This window comes from Oncorhynchus nerka, linkage group LG4 (genome assembly GCF_034236695.1).
Source record: "Oncorhynchus nerka isolate Pitt River linkage group LG4, Oner_Uvic_2.0, whole genome shotgun sequence".
Taxonomy (NCBI): Eukaryota; Metazoa; Chordata; class Actinopteri; order Salmoniformes; family Salmonidae; genus Oncorhynchus; species Oncorhynchus nerka.
In genome coordinates this window covers 47,413,327-47,435,315 of record NC_088399.1, presented here as the reverse complement: position 1 = coordinate 47,435,315, position 21,989 = coordinate 47,413,327, and the positions used below count along the sequence as shown (strand labels likewise).

Here is a 21,989-nt window from a genome sequence, read left to right as displayed (position 1 = left end):
AACACCATCAAATTAAAGCTGACAGTCTGCACTTTAACCTCATAGTTATTGTATCATTTTACATCCAAAGTGTTGGAGTACAGAGCCAAAACAACAACAAATGTGTCACTGTCCCAACACTTTTGGAGTTCACTGTATTTCAAATACATGTGAGAGAAATACTGCCCATATCTGTTGATATACACTGAGTGTACAAAACATTAGGAATACCTTCCTAATATTGAGTTACATCCCCTTTTGCCCGCAGAACAGCCTCAATTCGTCAGGACACGGACTCTAGGTGTCGAAAGCGTTCCACAGGGATGCTGGCCCTTTGAGACTCCAATGCTTTCCAAAGTTGTGTCAAGTTGGCTGGATGTCCTTTGGATGGTAGACCATTCTTGACAGACACGGAAACTGTTGAGCGTGAAAAACCCCAGCAGCGTTGCAGTTCTTGACATACTCAAACCGGGGCGCCTGGCACCTACTACCATACCCCGTAAAAAGGCACTTAAATCTTTTGTCTTGCTCAATTACCCTTACACAATCCATGTCTCAACTGTCTCAAGGCTTAAAAAACCTTTGTTAACCTGTCTCCTCCCCTTCATCTACAGTGATTGAAGTGGATTTAACAGGTGACATTAGTAAGGGATCATAGCTTTCCTGAACAGCTTCTATTCCCAAGACAGAATACTGCTAAATGGCTAACAAAATGGCTATACGGACTATGTGAGTTGACCCTTGTATTTTATTTTTGCAATCTCTATGCACAATCACAGGACTCTACACACTCACACACACTGACACTCCAATACACTTAATTTACTCACACACACACAACATGTACACACATTTATACTGACGCTACACACATGCGCACACATACACTACATTACCAAAAGTATGTGGTCACTTGCTCGTCAAACATCTCATTCCAAAATAATGGGCATTAATATGGGGTTGGTCCCCCCCTTTGCTGCTATAACAGCCTCCACTCTTCTGGTAAGGCTTTCCACTAGACACTGTTAGAACATTACTGCGGGGCCTTGCTTCCATTCAGCCACAAGAGCATTAGTGAGGTTGGCCATTAGCATTAGGGATGTTGGGAGATTAGTCCTGGCTCACAGTTAGTGTTCCAATTCATCCCAAAGGTGTTCGACGGGGTTGAGGTCAGGGCTCTGTTTAGGCCAGTCAAGCTCTTCCACACCGATCTCGACAAAGCATTTCTGTATGGACATCGCTTTGTGCACGAGGGTATTGTCATGTTGGAACAGGAAAGGGCCTTCCCCAAACAAAGTTGGAAGCACAAAATCGTCTAGTATGCCGTAGCGTTAAGATTTCCCTTCACTGGTACTAAGGGGCCTAGCCTGAACCATGAAAAGAGACTATTATTCATCCTCCACCAAACTTTACAAACCCAGATTCGTCCGTCGGACTGCCAGATGGTGAAGCGTGATTCATCACTCCAGAGAACGCGTTTCCCTTGCTCCTGAGTACAATGGTGGCAAGCTTTACACCAGTCCAGCTGACGCTTGGCACTGCGCATGGTGATCTTAGGCTCGTCTGCGGCTGCTCGGCCATAGAAACCCATTTCATGAAGCTCCCGATGAACAGTTATTATGCTGACATTGCTTCCAGAGGCAGTTTGGAACTCGGTTGTGAGTGTTGCAACAGAGGACAGACGAACGCTATGCGCTTCAGCACTCGGCGGTCCCGTTCTGTGAGCTTGTGTGGCCTCCACTTCGCAGTTGAGCCGTTGTTGCTTCTAGGCGTTTCCACTTCACAATAACAGTTGACCTGGGCAGCTCTAGCAGGGCAGAAAATTAACGAACTGACTTGTTGAAAAGGTGGCATCCTATGATGATGCCACGTTGAAAGTCACTGAGCTCTTCAGTAAGGTCACTATACTGCCAATAATTGTCTATGGAGATTGCATGGCTGTGTATCCCTTGCACATTGTAAATATGGTATTGAAACTGACCCTGTATATAGTATGCTACTTACTTCTCATGTTCTTATTTCTATTTCTTGTTTGTTATTGTTCTACCTTATGTTATTTTTAGCACTACATTGATATTGATTACTGCATTGTTAAAAACACATTTCACTGTAGGCCTACTTGTGCATGTGACATTAAAACTTAACTTTAACCTAATTCTCCTAAACCTGCTACGAAAAGTCAATTCTGGAAAAAGCTGGATCTCTGCTAGCCATGACCCTATAACTCTGATTAAGGGGAAGATTGCTCAGAAAATCGGCGTACGTTTACTTCGATTATGACCTTACGCTAATTATGACCAACAGAGTAAAGTGTTTACTTGACTAAATGTCATAACCGGCCTACTGCCATAATCAGTTTAATATCGAATTATTATTTCAAAGTTTAAATCATGCTCTCTGGTGTAGTAATTTACTTATTTCTGTAGACAGGAGCAATTATATAATTAGAATATTCAATTCAATATACTTTTAAGTAGCCTAATGCACGCGCCTCCTACACTTTTTGCTATTGTTTCAAGTCAAATGTCAGCACCCAGCCAGTGAAAGTAACAATGTAAACCGGTTTCCTAGCAACATCTGTCGCTACCTGGCCATTTTTCATCCTCACCATTCCATGCCTTACTGTTCGAGCGGCTGTACTCAACCAAACACCAAATCAAGATGATAAGAACACTCACCTGCAATATGATAGAAATTCGTTACTGCAATTCTCCCAACGCGCTGTTGGATTTCCTGGAATTTGTCAAAATACACGTAACACAACGTACACGTTGGCTATGAAATTGCTTTACGATAACCAATAACACCTACATCAAATGACAGGCTACCCCAGTAAATGTGCAAATAATTCTGCATCTATCCACGTATTTTCCTCCCATAGCGGCAGTGCTGTCAAATCATCGAGTGTCCTGTCGGTTCACTGTCTTGCCTGATCACGACTCGCACCGACAAGAGGAACACAATTATATATCCCCAAGACCTATCTGCATCATGTTCGGTTGACATAGCCTATTTGTCCGGCCATTCTAGTCTGAAAACCGCGAATAAAGCCAGATTAACCTAGCTACATTCTTCAACGGACATCGCGATGCTTTCATGACATTCCACTTATTTGGATGTGCACCTGCTGTTTCCCCTTTGAGAATAAAGCTGACAGCGAATGTTCATTCTGTCTCTCTGTGCTTTTCAATGACAAAGACATCGGACTCGAAACATTCTCCTTCTGGAAAATTACGTAACAAATTACCAGTTGTGGTCGTAGGCTACAGGTTATGTTCCTTGCCCATCCACATCATATGCCACTGACTTCATATGTCCTGTAGTAGGCTAGACAGAAAGCGCCCCACAGTGGCTATATACTGTAATCGCAGACCTGGACTGTGCCTCTACTACGTAGCGTGCAATTATGTGTACAATCAAACATTATGGATATACTGACAACATACATGTCTCTCCGCCCTAACAATGGGAGTCGTTGTCCCCAAAGCGACACAGTGGGATGTCTAGCTCCCGCCTATGCTTTCTTTGGTGGACACATCTCATTATTTACACATTTGATGGAAGGTTGTTGACGTCAAGCGCCTGTATTCAATGGAGTGCGATGCTATGCTACTAGCCTCATGCCATGAATAGGCTTTGCATAGCGATTTCGAGAACTCCGGTATAAAGTGTTTTTATCAAAGTTGCCGGGATGTCACTTTTCTTATTTATATCAGTACACTCTTAACTTAAACATTACGAAACTTCTAAATAAGCCAATATTTGTTGTTGTTGACCAAATTAGACGCTCTCATTGACCTCCGCCGAGTTGGGCCTCTATCTTCCTCTTCCTCTCTGAAATAATATCTGGATTGCTGGTGCTATGTATTGGCCATTGAGTCATTAAGGCCACCGGTAGGACATATTGGCACTCCACAGTAGGATCAGTCCGCAATATAGGAATTAATGGAATTCTACAGTATTTCAATGAAAGGACAAAATTACACCAATTATTGTTGTTGAAGTGGGGACAGCAACATTAATAATTTGTAAAAAACGATACTTTAGGGATTTAATTTGTATTTATTTATATATTTGTATGTTTAGCTCACATAATATAATTGAAAATGATGCATCAAGGTGTCTGTAATAGAGTAAACGTAGCAGAAAGCAATGTAGACATTAATAAAAAAAACATTTATATAGCTTCCACCGGTGAGGGAGGCTTGGTGGCTACAACAAAAATCGAGTTTAAAAGTATTTGGCTAAGGTGTATGTAAACTTCCGCCTTCAACTGTATATGTGTCTGTGTGTACATTTGAGTTGCGCTGGTATGACCTATCAGTCATTTAGTCTAAGAGTGAAATGCCTACTTACATACAGCCCTTCCCAACAATGCAGAGAGAAAAAAAATGATAAATAATATACAAATTAAAGAATAAAACTAGGAATACATACAAAATGAGTAATGATAATTTGTCTATATACACAGGGTACTAGTACCTAGTTGATGTGCAGGGGTACGAGGTAATTGAGGTATGTACATACAGTGCATTTGGAAAGTATTCAGACCCCTTCCCCTTTTCCAAATTTTGTTACATTACAGCCTTATTCTAAAATTGATAGAATTATACACTACATGACCAAAAGTATGTGGACACTTGCTCGTCAAAATATCTCATTACAAAATGATGGGCATTAATAGGAAGTTGATCCCCCTTTTGCTGCTATAACAGCCTCCATTGATCATCCTTGAGATGTTTCTACAACTTGAACGGAGTCCATCTGTGGTAAATTCAATTGATTGGACATCATTTGGAAAGGCACACACCTTTCTATATAAGGTCCCACAGTTGACAGTGCATGTCAGAGAAAATACCAGCCATGAGGTTGAAGGAATTTCCCGTAGAGTTCCGAGACAGGATTGTGTTGAGGCACAGATACGGGGAAGGGTATCAAAAAATATCTGCAGCATTGAAGGTCCTCAAGAACACAGTGGCCTTCATCATTATTCAATGGAAGAAGTTTGGAACCACCAAGACTGTTCCTAGAGCTGGCCGCCAGGCCAAACTGAGCAATCGGCGGAGAAAGGTCTTGGTGTAGTCTGGCCCAGGAGTGGGAAGGTGAACGGAAAGGCTCTGGAGCAACGAACCGCCCTTGCTGTCTCTGCCTGGCCGGTTCCCCTCTTTCCACTGGGATTCTCTGCCTCTAACCCTATTACAGGGGCTGAGTCACTGGCTTACTGGGGCTCTCTCATGCCGTCCCTGGAGGGGGTGCGTCACCTGAGTGGGTTGATTCACTGTTGTGGTCATCCTGTCTGGGTTGGCGCCCTCCCCTTGGGTTGTGCCGTGGCGGAGATCTTTGTGGGCTATACTCAGCCTTGTCTCAGGATGGTAAGTTGGTGGTTGAAGATATCCCTCTAGTGGTGTGGGGGCTGTGCTTTGGCAAAGTGGGTGGGGTTATATCCTTCCTGTTTGGCCCTGTCCGGGGGTGTCCTCGGATGGGGCCACAGTGTCTCCTGACCCCTCCTGTCTCAGCCTCCAGTATTTATGCTGCAGTAGTTTATGTGTCGGGGGGCTGGGGTCAGTTTGTTATATCTGGAGTACTTCTCCTGTCCTATTCGGTGTCCTGTGTGAATCTAAGTGTGTGTTCTCTAATTCTCTCCTTCTCTCTTTCTTTCTCTCTCTCGGAGGACCTGAGCCCTAGGACCATGCCCCAGGACTACCTGACATGATGACTCCTTGCTGTCCAGTTGCTGTCAACTGTTCTGCCTTATTATTATTCGACCATGCTGGTCATTTATGAACATTTGAACATCTTGGCCATGTTCTGTTATAATCTCCACCCGGCACAGCCAGAAGAGGACTGGCCAGCCCACATAGCCTGGTTCCTCTCTAGGTTTCTTCCTAGGTTTTGGCCTTTCTAGGGAGTTTTTCCTAGCCACCGTGCTTCTACACCTGCATTGCTTGCTGTTTGGGGTTTTAGGCTGGGTTTCTGTACAGCACTTTGAGATATCAGCTGATGTACGAAGGGCTATATAAATACATTTGATTTAATTTGATTTGGTCAGGGAGGTGACCAGGAACCAGATGGTCTCTCTGAATCAAAATGAATGACTGCCCAGAATTAGCCCAAGTACATCGGGCCGTTTCCGTCTACCGGAATTCAACAGACTTTGCAGGAATCTTACTAGAATCCCCCCCAGAAGCAGCCCGGTGCAAATATTTATAAATGTATACACAATTACCCGATTTAGTCATTTTAAATATTACTATTACACATACAAATTATACCCATCCGCCCAAAAAATATTTGTGTCTGAGGAAACACCATAGACCTGGTGACCGTGTCAGCGTGCATGCGTCTGGCCTGCCACAGGAGTCGCTACAGCGCGATGGGACAAGGACATCCCGGCCAGCCAAACCCTCCACTCACTCGGACGACGCTCATGGGTCTCTCCCTCCACTAACCCATGTGCGTCGCCTCATGGGTCTCCCGGTCGCGGCCGGCCTGGGTATCGAACCAGCATCTGAAGCAACGCAGTTCGCACTGCTATACAGTGTCTTGGAGTGCTGCGCCACTCGGGAGGCTCCATCCTGTTTTTAATTCTTATCAATTGCCTTGCACAAAGTATCAAAATACAAAAATTAAAATTCTACTTAACAGGACTCTTAAAGAATTAAATTGAAATGTTAATTGTATTTTTTGATCACAGAATCAATGAGAAGAAAATTGTAAAATAATGTTAAGTGTTAATTATATAAAGCAGCCCATGTAATCATCTGCCAGAGAGTAGCTACAATCGGCCAGAGCCCCAAGTAATACATTTGGGCCAGATAACTCACACCGGAATCAGCCTGAGCTCAATCCCCGCATCCTAGCCATAAGTAATAGTGCCGAAGGCGGCCCAGACTCGAGCCACATGACGTCGGCCAAGTCTGACTTTCAGCTGGCCGAGTCTGACTGTGCTAGCTGGGCAGATGGAAGCCACTCCTCAATAAAAGGCACAAGACAGCTTGCTTGGAGTTTGCCAAAAGGCAACTAACCAGAAACAAGAGTCTCTGGTCTGGTGAAACCAAGATTGAACTCTTTGGCCTGAATGCCAAGTGTCTCATGTCATGGAATATTCTAATCAAGCGAGAGACTGTCATTTCTTTAAACAATCATCTTTATTCAATATCGATCAATTATTGCAATGAGTCTGGTTGACCCCACACCCTTGGGTGTTGGACCAAGAAACCCAACCTTAACACAAATGCAAAGTACTATAAAGCTGACACTAAAAATGCTTAGTCATGATTGGGTCCAACCATCCCATGCAGATTGGGGCATCATAAGCAACTCTAGGTTAATCCGGTCATTATCTGCATAGGGTTGTTGTCGTCATAACCCAATCCTGGTTTAGTTTCCAGATGCAAGGATGATTTTGAGACAATGAGGGATTGATTGTTCTACTCCTAAGCTATCCCTAGTTAACACATTATTGTCTATGTAATGCAGTCTTTAACTCATTTGTCAGCTCAAGCCATCTCTGGTGCCAATACGCCAAGATTAGCTGCAGGGATCTAGAGCGACCATAAAAACACAGACATTAGCATAGAAAACACATACATTGGCATTAGCATAAGAAATGTCTTACTGTTAGTCAAATTTAAAATGTTAACCAGTAATATCAAATAAATTAGGTAAATACATCATCTTTCCCTCACACAAGTCTGGAGGAAACCTGGCACCATCCCATTTTTTTTTACTAGGCAAGTCAGTTAAGAACAAATTCTTATTTTCAATGACGGCCTAGGAACAGTGGGTTAACTGCCTGTTCAGGGGCAGAACGACAGATTTGTACCTTGTCAGCTCGGGGATTCGAACTTGCAACCTTTCGGTTACTAGTCCAACGCTCTAACCACTAGGCTACCCTGCCGCCCCAATGGTGAAGCATGGTGGCAGCATCACGCAACGGGGATGTTTTTCAGCGGCAGGGACTGGGAGACTAGTCAGGATCGAGGGAAAGGAGATTCTTGATGAAAACCTGCTCCAGAGTTATGGGTTAATGTGTGCAGATTGATTTAGGGGAGAGATTATTTAAAAAAAAAATCCATTTAAGAATAAGGCTGCAATGTAACAAAATGTGGAAAAAGTCAAGGGGTCTGAATACTTTCTGAATGCACTGTATATAGTCTTGATAACCCACAGAGACCCAGGTGTTGTAATAAAGTAAGCATTATTTATTGAAACAGTACATTTTAGTTCCAGTGAAGTTCATGTCAAGTCATTCATCGCCAACTGCAAAAAAACACTACATGGCCAAAAAAACTGAAACAGTGCAAATACTGTAGAAATGCATTACAATAAGAGGTTGCTTCAAGCAATGTCCATTTGTGGAGCAGTGTACTTGTGTGTAATATTTCAAATGTGTGCTGGTTTCAATTTTTGCAGGAAGTCCATAGTATACTAGGAAGAGAAGGGGTTAGGTACTGATGTAATCCTTCCCTTCACAACAGAATTAACACAAAATAATGTTCAAAGGAGATAAAATATATAAAAATGGAAAAAGGCAAGCAACTTCAAATTTGCTAATATACAAGGTTTTTGTAAAAGATTTTCAAGTAATGATGGAACTGGGAAAAACAATGGCTTGGGCAAACATTTTTTTTATTGAACGTTGTAGGCTATCAAGATTGTTATATTTTTAATGCACCAGGAATAAACATAGTAATGAACACAATTAAATGTAATAAATACAATTTTATGCAGTGTACGAGGAATAAAAACATATCAAAACGATGCATAAAAATGTATACCTAGACGGAGATGGCAGTGGACCATTCCAGATGGGTTAAATGTCTCTACTGGATATTAGGATGTTCTGCAGTTCATATTGATCCATAGATGGCTGATAAAAATAAAACAAATAAAAATTGACATAATTTACCTGAATATGGAAAGTAAAGCATATATTATCTCTTTATAACGTCTAAAAAATTAAACGACTTTACAAATCTGTGCATTTCTAAAAATATACTCCTCAAAATTGTGAGCTCTTCCAAACATATAGAAAAATATCCCAGAGTTTTGTGTGTAAAAAAGACTGTGGGTCATGTACAAGTGATCTGTGATACAGAGTTAAGAGCAGGTTGACCTTTATTGTCATGAGTTTTGCCCCGGAGGCAGAACTGAACGGTTTCCACTAGATGGGCCAGCTGCAAAGTCAAATTTGGCAAAATAATAAAAATGTATGAAAACAAAAATGTGCTTTTTGGCCTTCATTTAAAAAAAAATGTTCAACTTCATAATCATCATCTCCAGCACCACCTCAACATCAGTGAAAATGTCACATTTCTATACTTTGTATTAAAAAACCTAGAGGAAGATGTGTTTCCAATGACATCATCAACCAATTAGTAGACAATTGGTAGGCAACGCCTACTCACAATTGGTTAAAGTCCCACGATGTCGTCATCGGAAACACTTATCTTCCTCTATATTTTTTACTACAAAACATAGAAACACATACATTTCATATATGTTGATTTTGGGGTAGTGCAGACAATGAATACGAAGTTGAAAAATGTTGAAATGTCCCTTTAACGTTAAGCATTAGGGTGAGCAGTATGGTTAAGGTTTTAAATCAGATTTGATGACATTGTGACTGTGCCAGCTAGTGTGACCACTGCAGAGCTGCTTGAGTCATCTCAATAAAATGCAATAAAAGAGAGAACAATCAGGGTTCTTTATCCAACGACATCACAGAAAACGGTGATATTTATTCATCTATAACTAGGAACAGGAGTTTTTCCTGACCATGCGATCTGACCAGGAAAAGCCCTAGACCCTACCTATGGCGTCATCTAATAAAAAGATTGCTATATGTTGGCAGAGGAGCGTAGAACGTGGAACCTCTTCAGGGTCATGCGGATGGAACCCAGGTCACGGTTTACGCTCTCTAGACGCTTCTCTAAGGCCACCTGAGGAGTAGGGGAAACAGTCATTTAGCTGGAATAGCATAAACATTCACACATAGGGTACACAAAGATCTTTGTTTTAAAGTAATAACCCCATCTACACTATTCAATTACCTCACACAAGTCCATTTCATCAAACAAACACGTTCATGACAAAAGAAAAGATTACATTTAGTCTAGGGATGCACAATCTATCGGTAAGTATATCGGAATCGGAAGATATTAGCTAAAAATGCAAACATCCGGGAAAAAAAACGAAGTCAAAGCTGACGTGCACACCTATATATACAGTTGAAGTCGGAAGTTTACATACACCTTAGCCAACTACATTTAAACTCAGTTCTATTTCACCAGACCAGAGGACATTTCTCCAAAGAGTACGATCTTTGTCCCCTTGTGAAGTTGCAAACCATAGTCTGGCTTTTTTATGGCGGTTTTGGAGCAGTGGCTTCTTCCTTGCTGAGCGGCCTTTCAGGTTATGTCGACATAGGACTCATTTCACTGTGGATATAGATACTTTTGTACCTGTTTCCTGCAGAATCTTCAGAAGGTCCTTTGCTGTTGTTCTGGGATTGATATACACTTTTCGCACCAAAGTACATTCATCTCTAGGAGACCGAACACGTCTCCTTCCTGTGCGGTATGACAGCTGCGTGGTCACATGGTGTTTATACAGATGAACGTGGTACCATCAGGCATTTGGAAATTGCTCCCAAGGATGAACCAGACTTGCAGAGGTCTACAATTTGTTTTTGAGATCTTGGCTGATTTCTTTAGATTTTCCCATGATGTAAAGCAAAGAGGCACTGAGTTTGAAGGTAGGCCTTGAAATACATCCACAGGTACACCTCCAATTGACTCAAATTATGTCAATTAGCCTATTTTCTGGAATTTTCCAAGCTGTTTAAAGGCACAGTCAACTTAGTGTCTATAAACAATTGTTGGAAAAATGACTTGTGTTATGCACAAAGTAGATGTCCTAACCAACTTGCCAAAACTATAGTTTGTTAACAAGAAATGTGTGAATTGGTTGAAAAACGAGTTTTAATGACGCCAACCTAAGTGTATGTAAACTTCTGACTTCAACTGTAGGTAGATGACGTAATGACGCCACAAAAATACAGCGCTACACAGAACAAAAGCAGAAAAATACTAAGTGCGCACTTCCAACAACTAAACAAGTTCAAGTCGAGCAGTCAGAAAATTTCAGCGAGACAACTCAAAAGGCAAAATCCATTAACGCCAAGATAATGGAATTCATTGCCCTTGACAATCAACCGTTCTCTGTCGTGGATGATGTTGGCTTTCGCCGACTGATCGAGCACCTTGAGCCCCGGTACACACTACCAAGTAGGCGCTATTTTTTGGATGTTGCCCTACCGGAGTTACACAGTATTGTTGAAATGCACATCTATGAACTACTGCTATTAGCTTCACGACTGACATTTGGACCAGCGATGTCAGCCCCATGAGCATGCTGAGTCTGACAGCACGGTGGGCCGACGAGGATTTCATACTGAGGTATTGTATGCTCAAGAATGTGCTGGTTCTCATACCGCTGCTGCCATTTCAATGGCATTTGAGAACATCTTGGAAACGTGAACACACTCCTCGCGCCATTCTAACAACTGACTGGAGAAATAAGCTCATCAACTGCGTCTGCAGCAGATGTGATACCCTCTTGTCATGGCACTGAAACGCCTGCTCAACAAAACTGCCGACACAGACCGTGGGGGTAGCCTAGTGGGGCGACAGGCATTCTCTCTGAGCCTCTTTACTGTGTCACCACCATGCTCGATGCTAGGTACTAGGACCTCCATTTCGATGCAGACAAGAAACAGGGTTTACGTGAAATGTTACAGACACAGCTGGACAAGATGGAAACGGACACAGTGACAGTGTGCACCGAGGAAGAGGAGCCATGACAGAAGAGGCCACGGACAGACAGAGCTGAAACTTCACTGCTTGACATGTATGATAAAATCCTGGTTGAGACTGAACAAATTAACAACGAAACAGCACAGCAAGTAAAATAAATAGGTTTTGATTATGTTTTACTGGTAATGGGGACATACGTAAATGCCAACAAAATAACTTTGTTGTCAGTGTTTCAACTATTTAACTGTACTAGAATGCTTAAAAGGCCGCTACAATTTTAAGTATCTGTATCATTTCTTCTTCGGATATCGGCCAAAAGTTTCATATCAGTGCCCTAATTTAGACCCAATCACGCCTTACTAATATGTAACGAGGCCCTGCATGGTTTGGTGCGTGTGACTGTGACCTTACCTCATCTAACCTGGTCTGCAGGCTCACCCTCCCACCAGATCCAGGCATCCGGCTCAACGCTGACTCAATCTGCACAAAACACACCCAAATGAATTAATTACATAAATAAATATATAAACTAACCAACAATTTCACAGCACTAAGATTAAATCAGATGAACCAAGCAGGCAGGCCGCTCTGCGCTGTGTGTGTTGCCCTAGGCAGAGGCAGGAGGATACTTAAGGCTGCTGAAGGGTAAAGGGAAGGAGAAAGGAGTTTGCACCCCTCAGTCATAACAGAGCAGGAGAGGCAGGACAGGGCTGGAAAGGATAGAGTAGGACAGGAAAGAAGGGGGGTATATGAACCCAGCTATAAATAGACATCATTGAGAGAGGAGTGGTTATAAAATCATAAAGCTAGGTAACACTGTAGAACAGATCCAATAGAGATTAGTGAAGTGTGATGTCAAAGGACTGCCTCGGTCATTGATAGATATACGGCATCAATAAAATAGGACTACATCATCGACTACAGCTCAGCCTTCAACACCATAGTACCCTCCAAGCTCATCATTAAGCTTGGGGCCCTGGGTCTGAACCCCGCCCTGTGCAACAGGGTTCTGGACTTCCTGACAGGCCGCCCCCGGGTGGTGAAGGTAGGAAACAACACCTCCACTACACTGATCCTCAACACAGGTGCCCCACAAGGGTGCGTGCTCAGTCCCCTCCTGTACTCCCTGTTCACCCATGACTGCTGCGCCACGCACGCCTCCAACTCAATCATCAAGTTTGTAGACGTCACAACAGTGGTAGGCCTGATCACCAACAATGACGAGACAGCCAACAGGGAGGTGGGGGCCCTGGTGGATTGGTGCCAGGAAAATAACCTCTAAATCAAGCTCAACAAACCCAGGAGCTGATCGTGGACTTCAGGAGACAGCAGAGGGAGCACGCCCCCATCCACAAGAGATTGAAAAACAGCTTCTATCTCAAGGCCATCAGACTGTTAAATAGCCATCACTAGCCGGCCTCCTACTCATTTCATTTGTACATATCGTATTCTAGTCAAATCAATCCTATTCAACTATTGCTGTAATTATACACTGTACTATCCTAAAGATATACTAAATATTCTATCCACATACTCTCCATATATCCCACCACATACATATATATATATACACAGTACCAGTAAAACGTTGAGACACCTACTCATTCCAGGGTTTCTCTTTATTTGTACTATTTTCTACATTGTAGAACAATGGTGAAGACATCAAAACTTTAAAATAACACATGAAATCATGTCGTAACCAAAGAAGTGTTCAACAAACTTTATATTTTATATTTGGAGATTCTTCAAAGTAGCCACCCTTTGCCTTGATGACAGCTTTGCACTTAGCATCATACCCAAGAAGGCTGCAATCGCTGCCAAAGGTGTTCCAACAAAGTACTGAGGAAAGGGTCTGAATACTTACGTTTTTTAAGTTTATCCGGGTTTTTTTCAATATAAACTTGCAACCATTTCTAAAAACCTGTTTTTGCTTTGTCATTATGAGGTATTGTGTGTATATTGATGAGGGAAAAAAACAATTTAATACATTTTAGAATAAGGCTGTAACAACAAAATGTGGAATAAGTCAAGGGGTCTGAATACTTTCCGAATGCACTATAATTATAATCTGGACTCTGACATTGATTGTCCTAATATTATATATTTCTTAATTTAATAGTTGTACTTTTAGATTTGTGTGTATTGTTGTGAATTGTTAGATATAACTGCACTGTTGGAGCTAGGAACACAATCATTTCGCTACACCCGCAGGGCAGCAGGTAGCCTAGTGGTTAGAGCTTTGGGCCAGTAACTGAAAGGTTGCTGGATCGAATCCCTGAGCTAACAAGGTAAAAAGCTGTCGTTCTGCCCCAGTTAACCCACTGTTCCCCGGGCGCCGAAGACGTGGATGTAAATTACGGCAGCCCCCCGCACCTCTCTGATTCAGAGGGGTTGGGTTAAATGGGGAAGACACATTTCAGTTGAATGCATTCAGTTGTACAACTGACTAGGTATCCTCCTTTCCCCCAATAACGTCATGCTAAATGTGTGTATGCAACCAATAAAATATGATTTGATTTAAAGCAGTGCAATAAAAACACAAACTCAACTCTTAGCCCCAGTCCATTGGAACTCCCAGTAGATTTGAAAGGGTTTGGATGGATATGATATGCTAATAATGGTCTGGTAGGCCAATTCCATTACATTGCTTATGGTCATGCAATCTTTACAGATCTACTGGGCTGTCTCTGGTCTTGTTGATATTGTACATCGCTAGTGAGCGGCATGTCCTCTCTATTGTGAGGGTCTAGATTAATAACAAGAGCCTTGTAACAGTCTGTCCCACCTGTTGTTTCTCCATAGTGAGCTCGTCAAACAGCCTCTCAGCGTCGGCCAGGGAGTGGAGGTCTGTCCCGGGGTCCTGGAGGTCTGAGCCTAACCCCCCAGCCCCCTGCTCCTCCCAGCCCAGCCCACACACCCCCTCCTGGGGCTCAACACTGCCCGATGACTCAACTGAACCACCAGATGACCGCTGGGTGGCTGGAGGAGAGAGAGAGGGAGAAAGAGGGTAGTAGTGTCCCCTTAGCATTTTTCCTATTTTGTTGCATTACAACGTGTAATTTAAATTGATTTTTATTTGGATTAGTGAAGTGAAGTTTAAAAATGACTTGTTTCAAACAATTCTAAACAAAATACAAAACGGAAAAGTGGTGCATGCATATGTATGCACCCCCTTTGCTATGAAGCCCTTAAATAAGATCTGGTGCAACCAATTACCTTCAGAAGTCACATAATTAGTTAAATAAAGTCCACCTGTGTGCAATCTAAGAGTGACATGATCTGTCACATGATCTCAGTAGATATATGCCTGTTCTGAAAGGCCCCAGAGTCTGCAACACCACTAAGCAAGGGGCTCTCCAAACAGGTCAGGGACAAAGTTGTGGAGAAGTACAGATCAGGGTTGGATTATAAAAAAAGATCAGAAACTTTGAACATCCCACGGAGCACCATTAAATTCATTATTCAAAAATGGAAAGAATATGGCACCACAACAAACCTGCCAAGAGGGCTACCCACCAAAACTTACAGACCAGACAAGGAGGGCATTAATCAGAGAGGCAAGAAAGAGACCAAAGATAACCCTGAAGGAGCTGCAAAGCTTCACAGCGGAGATTGGAGTATCTGTCCATAGAACCACTAAGCCGTACACTCCACAGAGCTGGGCTTTACGGAAGAGTAGACCGGAAGAAGCCCTTGCTTAAAGAAAAAAATAAGCAAACACGTTTGGTGTTCGCCAAAAGGCATGAGGGAGACTTCCCAAATATATGGAAGAAGGTACTCTGGTCAGATGAGACTAAAATTGAGCTTTTTGGCCATCAAGGAAAACTCTATGTCTGGTGCAAACCCAACACCTATCATCACCCCAAGAATATCATCCCCACAGTGAAGCATGGTGGTGGCAGCATCATGCTGTGGGGATGCTTTTCATCGGCAGGGACTGGGAAACTGTTCAGAATTGAAGGAATGATGGATGGCGCTAAATACAGGGAAATTCTTGAGGGAAACCTGTTTCAGTCTTCAAGAGATTTGAGACTGGGACAGAGGTTCATCTTCCAGCAGGACAATGAGCCTAAACATATTGCTAAAACAACATTCGAGTGGTTTAAGGGGAAACATTTCAATTAGAGGTCGGCCGATTAATTAGGGCAGATTTCAAGTTTTCATAACAATCGGTAATCAGCATTTGTGGACGCCGATTACATTGCACTACACGAGGAGGCTGAACACCTGTTACGTCAGTGCAGCAAGGAGCCAAGGTAAGTTGCTAGCTAGCATTAAATGTGTCTTATAAAAAACAATCAATCTTAACATAATCACTAGTTAACTACACATGGTTGATAATATTACTAGTTTAACTAGCTTGTCCTGCATTGCAAATAATCAAATGTGGTGCCTTTTAATTTATCATCAAATCACAGCCTACTTCGCCAAACGGGTGATTATTTAACAAACGCATTCGCGAAAACAGCTCTGTAGTTGCACCAATGTACCTAACCATAAACATCAATGCCTTTCTTAAAATCAATACACAAGCATTTTTTTTTTTTACCTGCATATTTAGTTAAAATAAATTCACGTTAGCAGGCAATATTAACTAGGGAAATTGTGTCACTTCTCTGGCGTTCTATGCAAGCAGAGTCAGGGTATATGCAGCAGTTTGGGCCGCCTGGCTCGTTGCAAACTGTGTGAAGACCATTTCTTCCGTATTTCACTGAAAGAATAAACATTTTGTTTTCGAAATGACAGTTTCCGGATTTTACCATATTAATTACCTAAGGCTCGTATGTCTGTGTGTTTATTATATTATAATTAAGTATATGATTTGATATTTGATAGAGCAGTCTAACTGAGCGGTGGTAGGCAGAAACAGGCTCGTAAGCATTCATTCAAACAGCAGCTCTTAGCAATGCTGGGATGCACAGTGCTGTTTATGACTTCAAGCCTATCAACTCCCGAGATTAGGCTGGCAATACTATAGTGCCTATAAGAACATATAATAGTCAAAGGTATATGAAACAAATGGTATAGAGAGAAATAGTCCTATAATAACTACAACCTAAAACATTTTAACTGGGAATATTGAACACTCATGTTAAAAGGAACCACCAGCTTTCATATGTTCTCACTTAAACATTAGCTTTTTTACATGGCACATACTGCACTTTTACTTTCTTCTCCAACACTGTTTTTGCATTATTTAAACCCAATTGAACATGTTTCATTATTTATTTGAGAATAAATAGATTTTTATTTATGTATTATATTAAGTTAAAATAAGTGTTAATTTGGTATTGTTGTAATTGCCATTATTACAAATATATATATAAGAAACAATTATAATAAAAAAATATCCGCCGATTAATCGGTATCGGCTTTTTTTGGTCCTCCGGTAATCGGTTTCGGTGTTGAAAAATCATAATCAGTCCACCTATAATTTAAATGTCTTGGAATGGCCTAGTCAAAGCCCAGACCTCAATCCAACTGATAATTTTTAGTATGACTTAAAGATCGGTGTACACTAGCGGAACCCATCCAATTTGAAGGAGCTGGAGCAGTTTGCCTTGAAGAATGGGCAAAAATCCCAGTGGCTATATGTGCCAAGCTTATAGAGACATACCCCAAGAGACTTACAGCTGTAATTGCTGCAAAAGGTGGCGCTACAAAGTATTGACTTTGGGGGGGAGTGAATAGTTATGTACGCTCAAGTTATTTCTTGTTTGTTTCACACCCAAAAATATTTTGCATCTTCAAAGCAGAAGGGATGTTGTGTAAATCAAACAATACAAACCCCCCCAAAAATCTATTCTAATTCCAGGTTGTAAATCAACAAAATAGGACAAATGCCAAGGGGGGTGAATACTTTTGCAAGCCACTGAACACACTAACCAGGTGTCAAGAGTGTAAAACAACATTGCTTCTTTTACCTTCTGAAAACAGTCTCTTCCTGGGGCTGGAGTTGTGGAAGGAGTGGTGTCTCTGGTCTGATGCCACGTCAAACCTGAAACAGACAATCACAAACCTGAACTCTGAGGCTAAAACATATCAAACACGGTAGGGAAAATGCGTCAGGAATAATGACACACAATAGCTGGAGAAGACACACCTGTAATGAACAGGATGAAAACAAATCAAGGGTGCACAGATTCAGCTTAGGACCGGTCCTGTCGTCCAGGGGTACTTAACCTCGTACCTGTTGTGTAGCTGCTGTTGTCGTGGTGGTGGGTTGCTAAAGGCGGTGGAGTAGTTCTCTGTAGGACAGCGTTTGGGGCTGGATTTAGCCGACTGAGGCGTCATCAGGGTCTCTCTCTTAGCTAGAACATAACACTAGATAAGTTCAAGAACCCTACACAATGAACTACACAAGGAAATAGCAGTGAAAATGACATGACGCACTGGGTGTGGTAGGGGGGAAGGTGGCCCTCTGGGCGCGGGGGGGCAGAGAGGAGGACCTGTGGCCTTCTGGAGACAGACTTCTCTGGGCTCTCAGCAGACACACTCCCCTGAATGTCCCAGACGCAGCCCTTCCAGGAGAAGCCACACCCTGGGGAGGTCCATCCCTGCCTCCATTCAGACAGACCATGCCTCTTTCAGATCCGGACGCACCACTCTCCTGTCCAGTCCCGCCCCTGTCCTGTGTTGGTGGTTCTCTGTGGTTTCTCTCTACGAAGCCAACAGTGGGCCTCCGGCTGCCCAGCCCTGCAACAGACAGATACATAGAGACAGCTAGTTAATAATAATCGTGTCCCCTTCAGGGAAATCTGTCTTGCATCTCAACAAACACCACCACAGCATCATCACATAAGTTAAAGTATACAGCTCAAAAACAGACTAACAATCAAAAGACTTCAGAGTAGACTAGAGAATCAAACACGTCCTCTAGCTTTTAGAGAACTTTCTTAGTTAGTTTGCAAAAATCACTCAAATTTCACGAGACAGAAAAGCTTAAAATGCTGGTTTCAGATTAACTAAAAAAAACATATCCAAAAGGCTGAGGGGAGAATACAACCTCCAACTTTATGACTGGAGAAAATGACTGAGTTATGCTATACTGTTCTAGCACCGTGCTGAGGACGGAGTGAAGAGAATGAGTTGGTGAGTAAGCGGAGGGCCTACTGTGGGATGAGGAGTGTGTCTTACTGGAGGCCAGTGAGAGTGAGTCAGAGGTACTGTGGCTGGTCTTACAGGGGGCCCGGTCCTCAGTGGTTCTGGTCTCATCCAGCTCTATCAGGGCCCTCATCAGTGGGGTCAGAGGCCCCCGAGTCTCCTTCACAACCTCACCCCTTTCCTGCTCACGCTCTGGAGGGGACAAACACCTACAGGACAAAACAGGACCCGGGTGAGTTAAACTGGTCCGATTTTTAATCAGGGTTAAATCAAGGGGAAAGGGGATTCAAAGGAGGTATTCCAAAGTTAACACTGCAACCATACCTCCTGCTGCCAGTGTGGTCTGTAAAGTGGCCCGAGCTGCCTGATTGGTCAGTTTGAGGGCAAGGGGACATCCTGTAACTCTGCGATTGGTCAATTTGAGGACTGGGAGACTTCCTGGTGCTGTGTGATTGGTCGGTTTGAGGGCAAGGAGAAATTCTATAGGTGGATTCTGGTTGCCAAGGGTGTTTGCTGGGCGAAAGCAACAGGTCCGGATGGTGGTACAGACTGGAGAGGGATAACAGTAACAACAAATACAGTCAGACAAACAGACAGACAGGAGAGGGTTAACAACAGTGACAACAGCTAGAGTCAGTCAGAGAGACAGGAGAGGGTTAAAAATAATAATAACGGCTATAGGTCAGACCTGCTTTGGGACCTAACAGAAGCACAACATTTATGCATACGTGAAGGAGAGGAGACCGTACCCAGCTCCAGAAGGCTGTGTGTGGTTGTGGACAGCCTGGCGACTCCTGACCTGGTTCTCATGCTCCAGCTGATTCACCTGGCTCTCCAGCTTACAGACCACCCTGAGGAGGCGGGCCACAGACAGATTCAGGAAAGAGAGTGTGGGTGATCGAGACATGTCAATTACAGGATCGCCACCGGTGCTGGGACAAAACACACTGATAAAGAAAAGCTGGCACATGATACATCTATTGTTTGTTTGCCAAAATAGATAGTCACACCAAAAGAGAATAACTCCTCTCTCAGTCAAAAGGGATTCTTCAATCTGTCACTCTTGGCCCGTATCCACAAAACATCAGGGAAAATGTCCTAGGAATCATGTTAAAAGCTGTTTTAAGACGACAACAAAAGCTCCCAGCTCAGAGGTTTTAGGATCATTTTAAGACTGTCACACAGGGTTATCGTCTGTAGACGGCTGTGCAAAGAAAATCTATTAAATCCTTTTAAATCTCAGGCTGTAACAACAAACTGTGGAATTAAGTCAAGGGGTTGGAATACTTTCTGAAGGCACTGTTGGTAATTCAATAATCAAAAAGACAAACATGTTTATTTATTAGCCTCGTGGTTCTAAGTATTTAGGCGTGTCATATAAAATATAGGCTACATGTGAAATAATTTTGAAAAGCGCAAGAGATACTGTTGCATGTAGGTCCAGATTATTTATGGAGTGATCATGTAAAAATATCTAAACATTTTAACACCACCAAATCAATTGCTTGTGGCACGGGAACCACTGACTCACTGCATTTCTCCATTGTTAAAAACCCTTTCTGGTAACTTAACAGGTTAAGACAGCTCATGAGCTCTCCTAAATATCTGTCGACTAGGTGGAACTGGAACTTAAGACTAAAGAGGCTTCATGCATAGCTTTTATTTTGAGCCATAAGAGTAGGAGTGAAGTCTCTATTCTCAGCACTTACGACACATTTCAAAAAACACTCAACAACTGGATGTCCGATTCGGACAAATTGCATAACTCTGAAAGGAATTGAAATACCCCTAATAGTATTTGAACCCAGGTCTGATCATGACAAAGACATTTCGAAGTAAATATCTTCACATTTTCTCTTTGAAAATACAAGTAGTTGAATATTGGAATGTGTTTGGAAATACACTTGGAAAGTATTGGCATCTATTTGAAAACACTCAAATACACAAGACGCTTGCTTGTATTTGAAAACACCTTCAAATAGAATTAGATTTTCGACCACGTTATTTGAAAATACTCAAATAGGGCTATTTTTTAACCCAGGTCTAGTTATGATTTATCTAGCATATCTACCTTGTAGATGTTGGTTTTCAGGTCTTGGTGTTGGATGCTTGATGTTACCTTTTTAGTTCAGAAACCTGCTCGTTGGCATCAAACAGCTTGTTCTCTGTAGACACCAGGTTGTCCTGTTGATAGAGAACAAAAAGGTTAGAACCAGAACAACGTGTCACCTGTTATTCTTGAGGTGGAATAACAGCGAAAAGGACAATAGATTATACTAATAGAATAGTTCCGTTACCTTAACTCCCCCGTGGTCTTTCTTCAGAGAGTCATACTCTCCCAGAAGCTAGGGAGACAAAAACCCACAACCCCTGAGTCATCATGACCACACACACACACACACCGGAGTGTGTCTATTAAACCTTTGTGCTACAGCCAAATAGCTTATTACAAGGTCCCTTACACACATCCAGCGGGTACTGAAAGAGCTGCTCAAATAAGAGACTGGTGTAAGAGACGTAGAGGTAATGTTCTCCAGATGTTCTGTAGGTCATCTCCCAAACTACAACACCTAGAAAGTAGTCTTTCCCAGAGGGTCAGAGACTTCAGTTGGTTTACTTAGCTAGTCTGGTATAACATCAGAACTCACGTCCTGCAGCATCTTGTACTCCCTCTCCCTCCTGGCCTCCTTATCTTGCGTTTCTCTGCAGGCGTTCTCCAAAGCTTCCTCTAGCTGCCGGACCCGGGTCCTGAGGCGGCCGGCCGAGGAGTCCTTCTCCCTGCCTGACTGCCTGCTTTCGTCCAATCGCTGCTGCAGGGACGTTGCCGTGGAGCAGGCTGTGTCGTAGCGCTCTGGCCAGTCAGCCTGAAAGAGACAGCAGAGCTCACACACACACACACACACACACACACACACACACACACACACACCTCTAAGGGTATAACAGTATCCTACCAGTTGTTTCTCTAGGATGGTGTTCTTGTTCTCCAGCCCCTGGATACGGCTGCTTGCTTCAGATAGAGCTCGCTCTAGCTGAGCACACCTGGTAATACAACATCCACGACTTAGATCTCACACACACACACCA

At 42.7% G+C, this 21,989-nt stretch overlaps 2 protein-coding genes across 4 annotated transcripts in view; both read right to left on the bottom strand.

The window, feature by feature from the left end:
- The window catches only part of LOC115127748 (membrane-associated phosphatidylinositol transfer protein 2-like), a 90,697-nt gene extending 87,492 nt beyond the window's left edge, over positions 1 to 3,205 (bottom strand). For both annotated transcript variants that reach the window (XM_029657369.2, XM_029657390.2), the window contains exon 1: positions 2,658 to 3,205. The gene's annotated coding sequence lies outside the window, so the exon portion shown is untranslated. The remainder of the gene's footprint in view (positions 1 to 2,657) is intronic.
- Positions 3,206 to 8,162: 4,957 nt separating this feature from the next.
- The window catches only part of LOC115127807 (M-phase phosphoprotein 9-like), a 30,622-nt gene continuing 16,795 nt past the window's right edge, over positions 8,163 to 21,989 (bottom strand). Inside the window, exons 11-23 of one of the 2 annotated variants that reach the window (XM_029657435.2) lie at positions 21,857 to 21,944; positions 21,551 to 21,766; positions 21,200 to 21,247; positions 21,022 to 21,086; positions 19,652 to 19,753; positions 19,227 to 19,451; positions 18,981 to 19,111; positions 18,192 to 18,494; positions 17,989 to 18,109; positions 17,723 to 17,796; positions 14,584 to 14,777; positions 12,210 to 12,278; positions 8,163 to 9,923 (exon numbers count right to left, since the gene is read on the bottom strand). In XM_029657435.2, the coding sequence (XP_029513295.1) occupies positions 9,822 to 9,923; positions 12,210 to 12,278; positions 14,584 to 14,777; positions 17,723 to 17,796; positions 17,989 to 18,109; positions 18,192 to 18,494; positions 18,981 to 19,111; positions 19,227 to 19,451; positions 19,652 to 19,753; positions 21,022 to 21,086; positions 21,200 to 21,247; positions 21,551 to 21,766; positions 21,857 to 21,944 (1,738 nt within the window). In that variant the 3' untranslated portion in view covers positions 8,163 to 9,821. Of the gene's footprint in view, positions 9,924 to 12,209; positions 12,279 to 14,583; positions 14,778 to 17,722; positions 17,797 to 17,988; positions 18,110 to 18,191; positions 18,495 to 18,935; positions 19,112 to 19,226; positions 19,452 to 19,651; positions 19,754 to 21,021; positions 21,087 to 21,199; positions 21,248 to 21,550; positions 21,767 to 21,856; positions 21,945 to 21,989 lie in introns of both variants that reach the window. The other variant, XM_029657429.2, reaches the window with a different exon arrangement.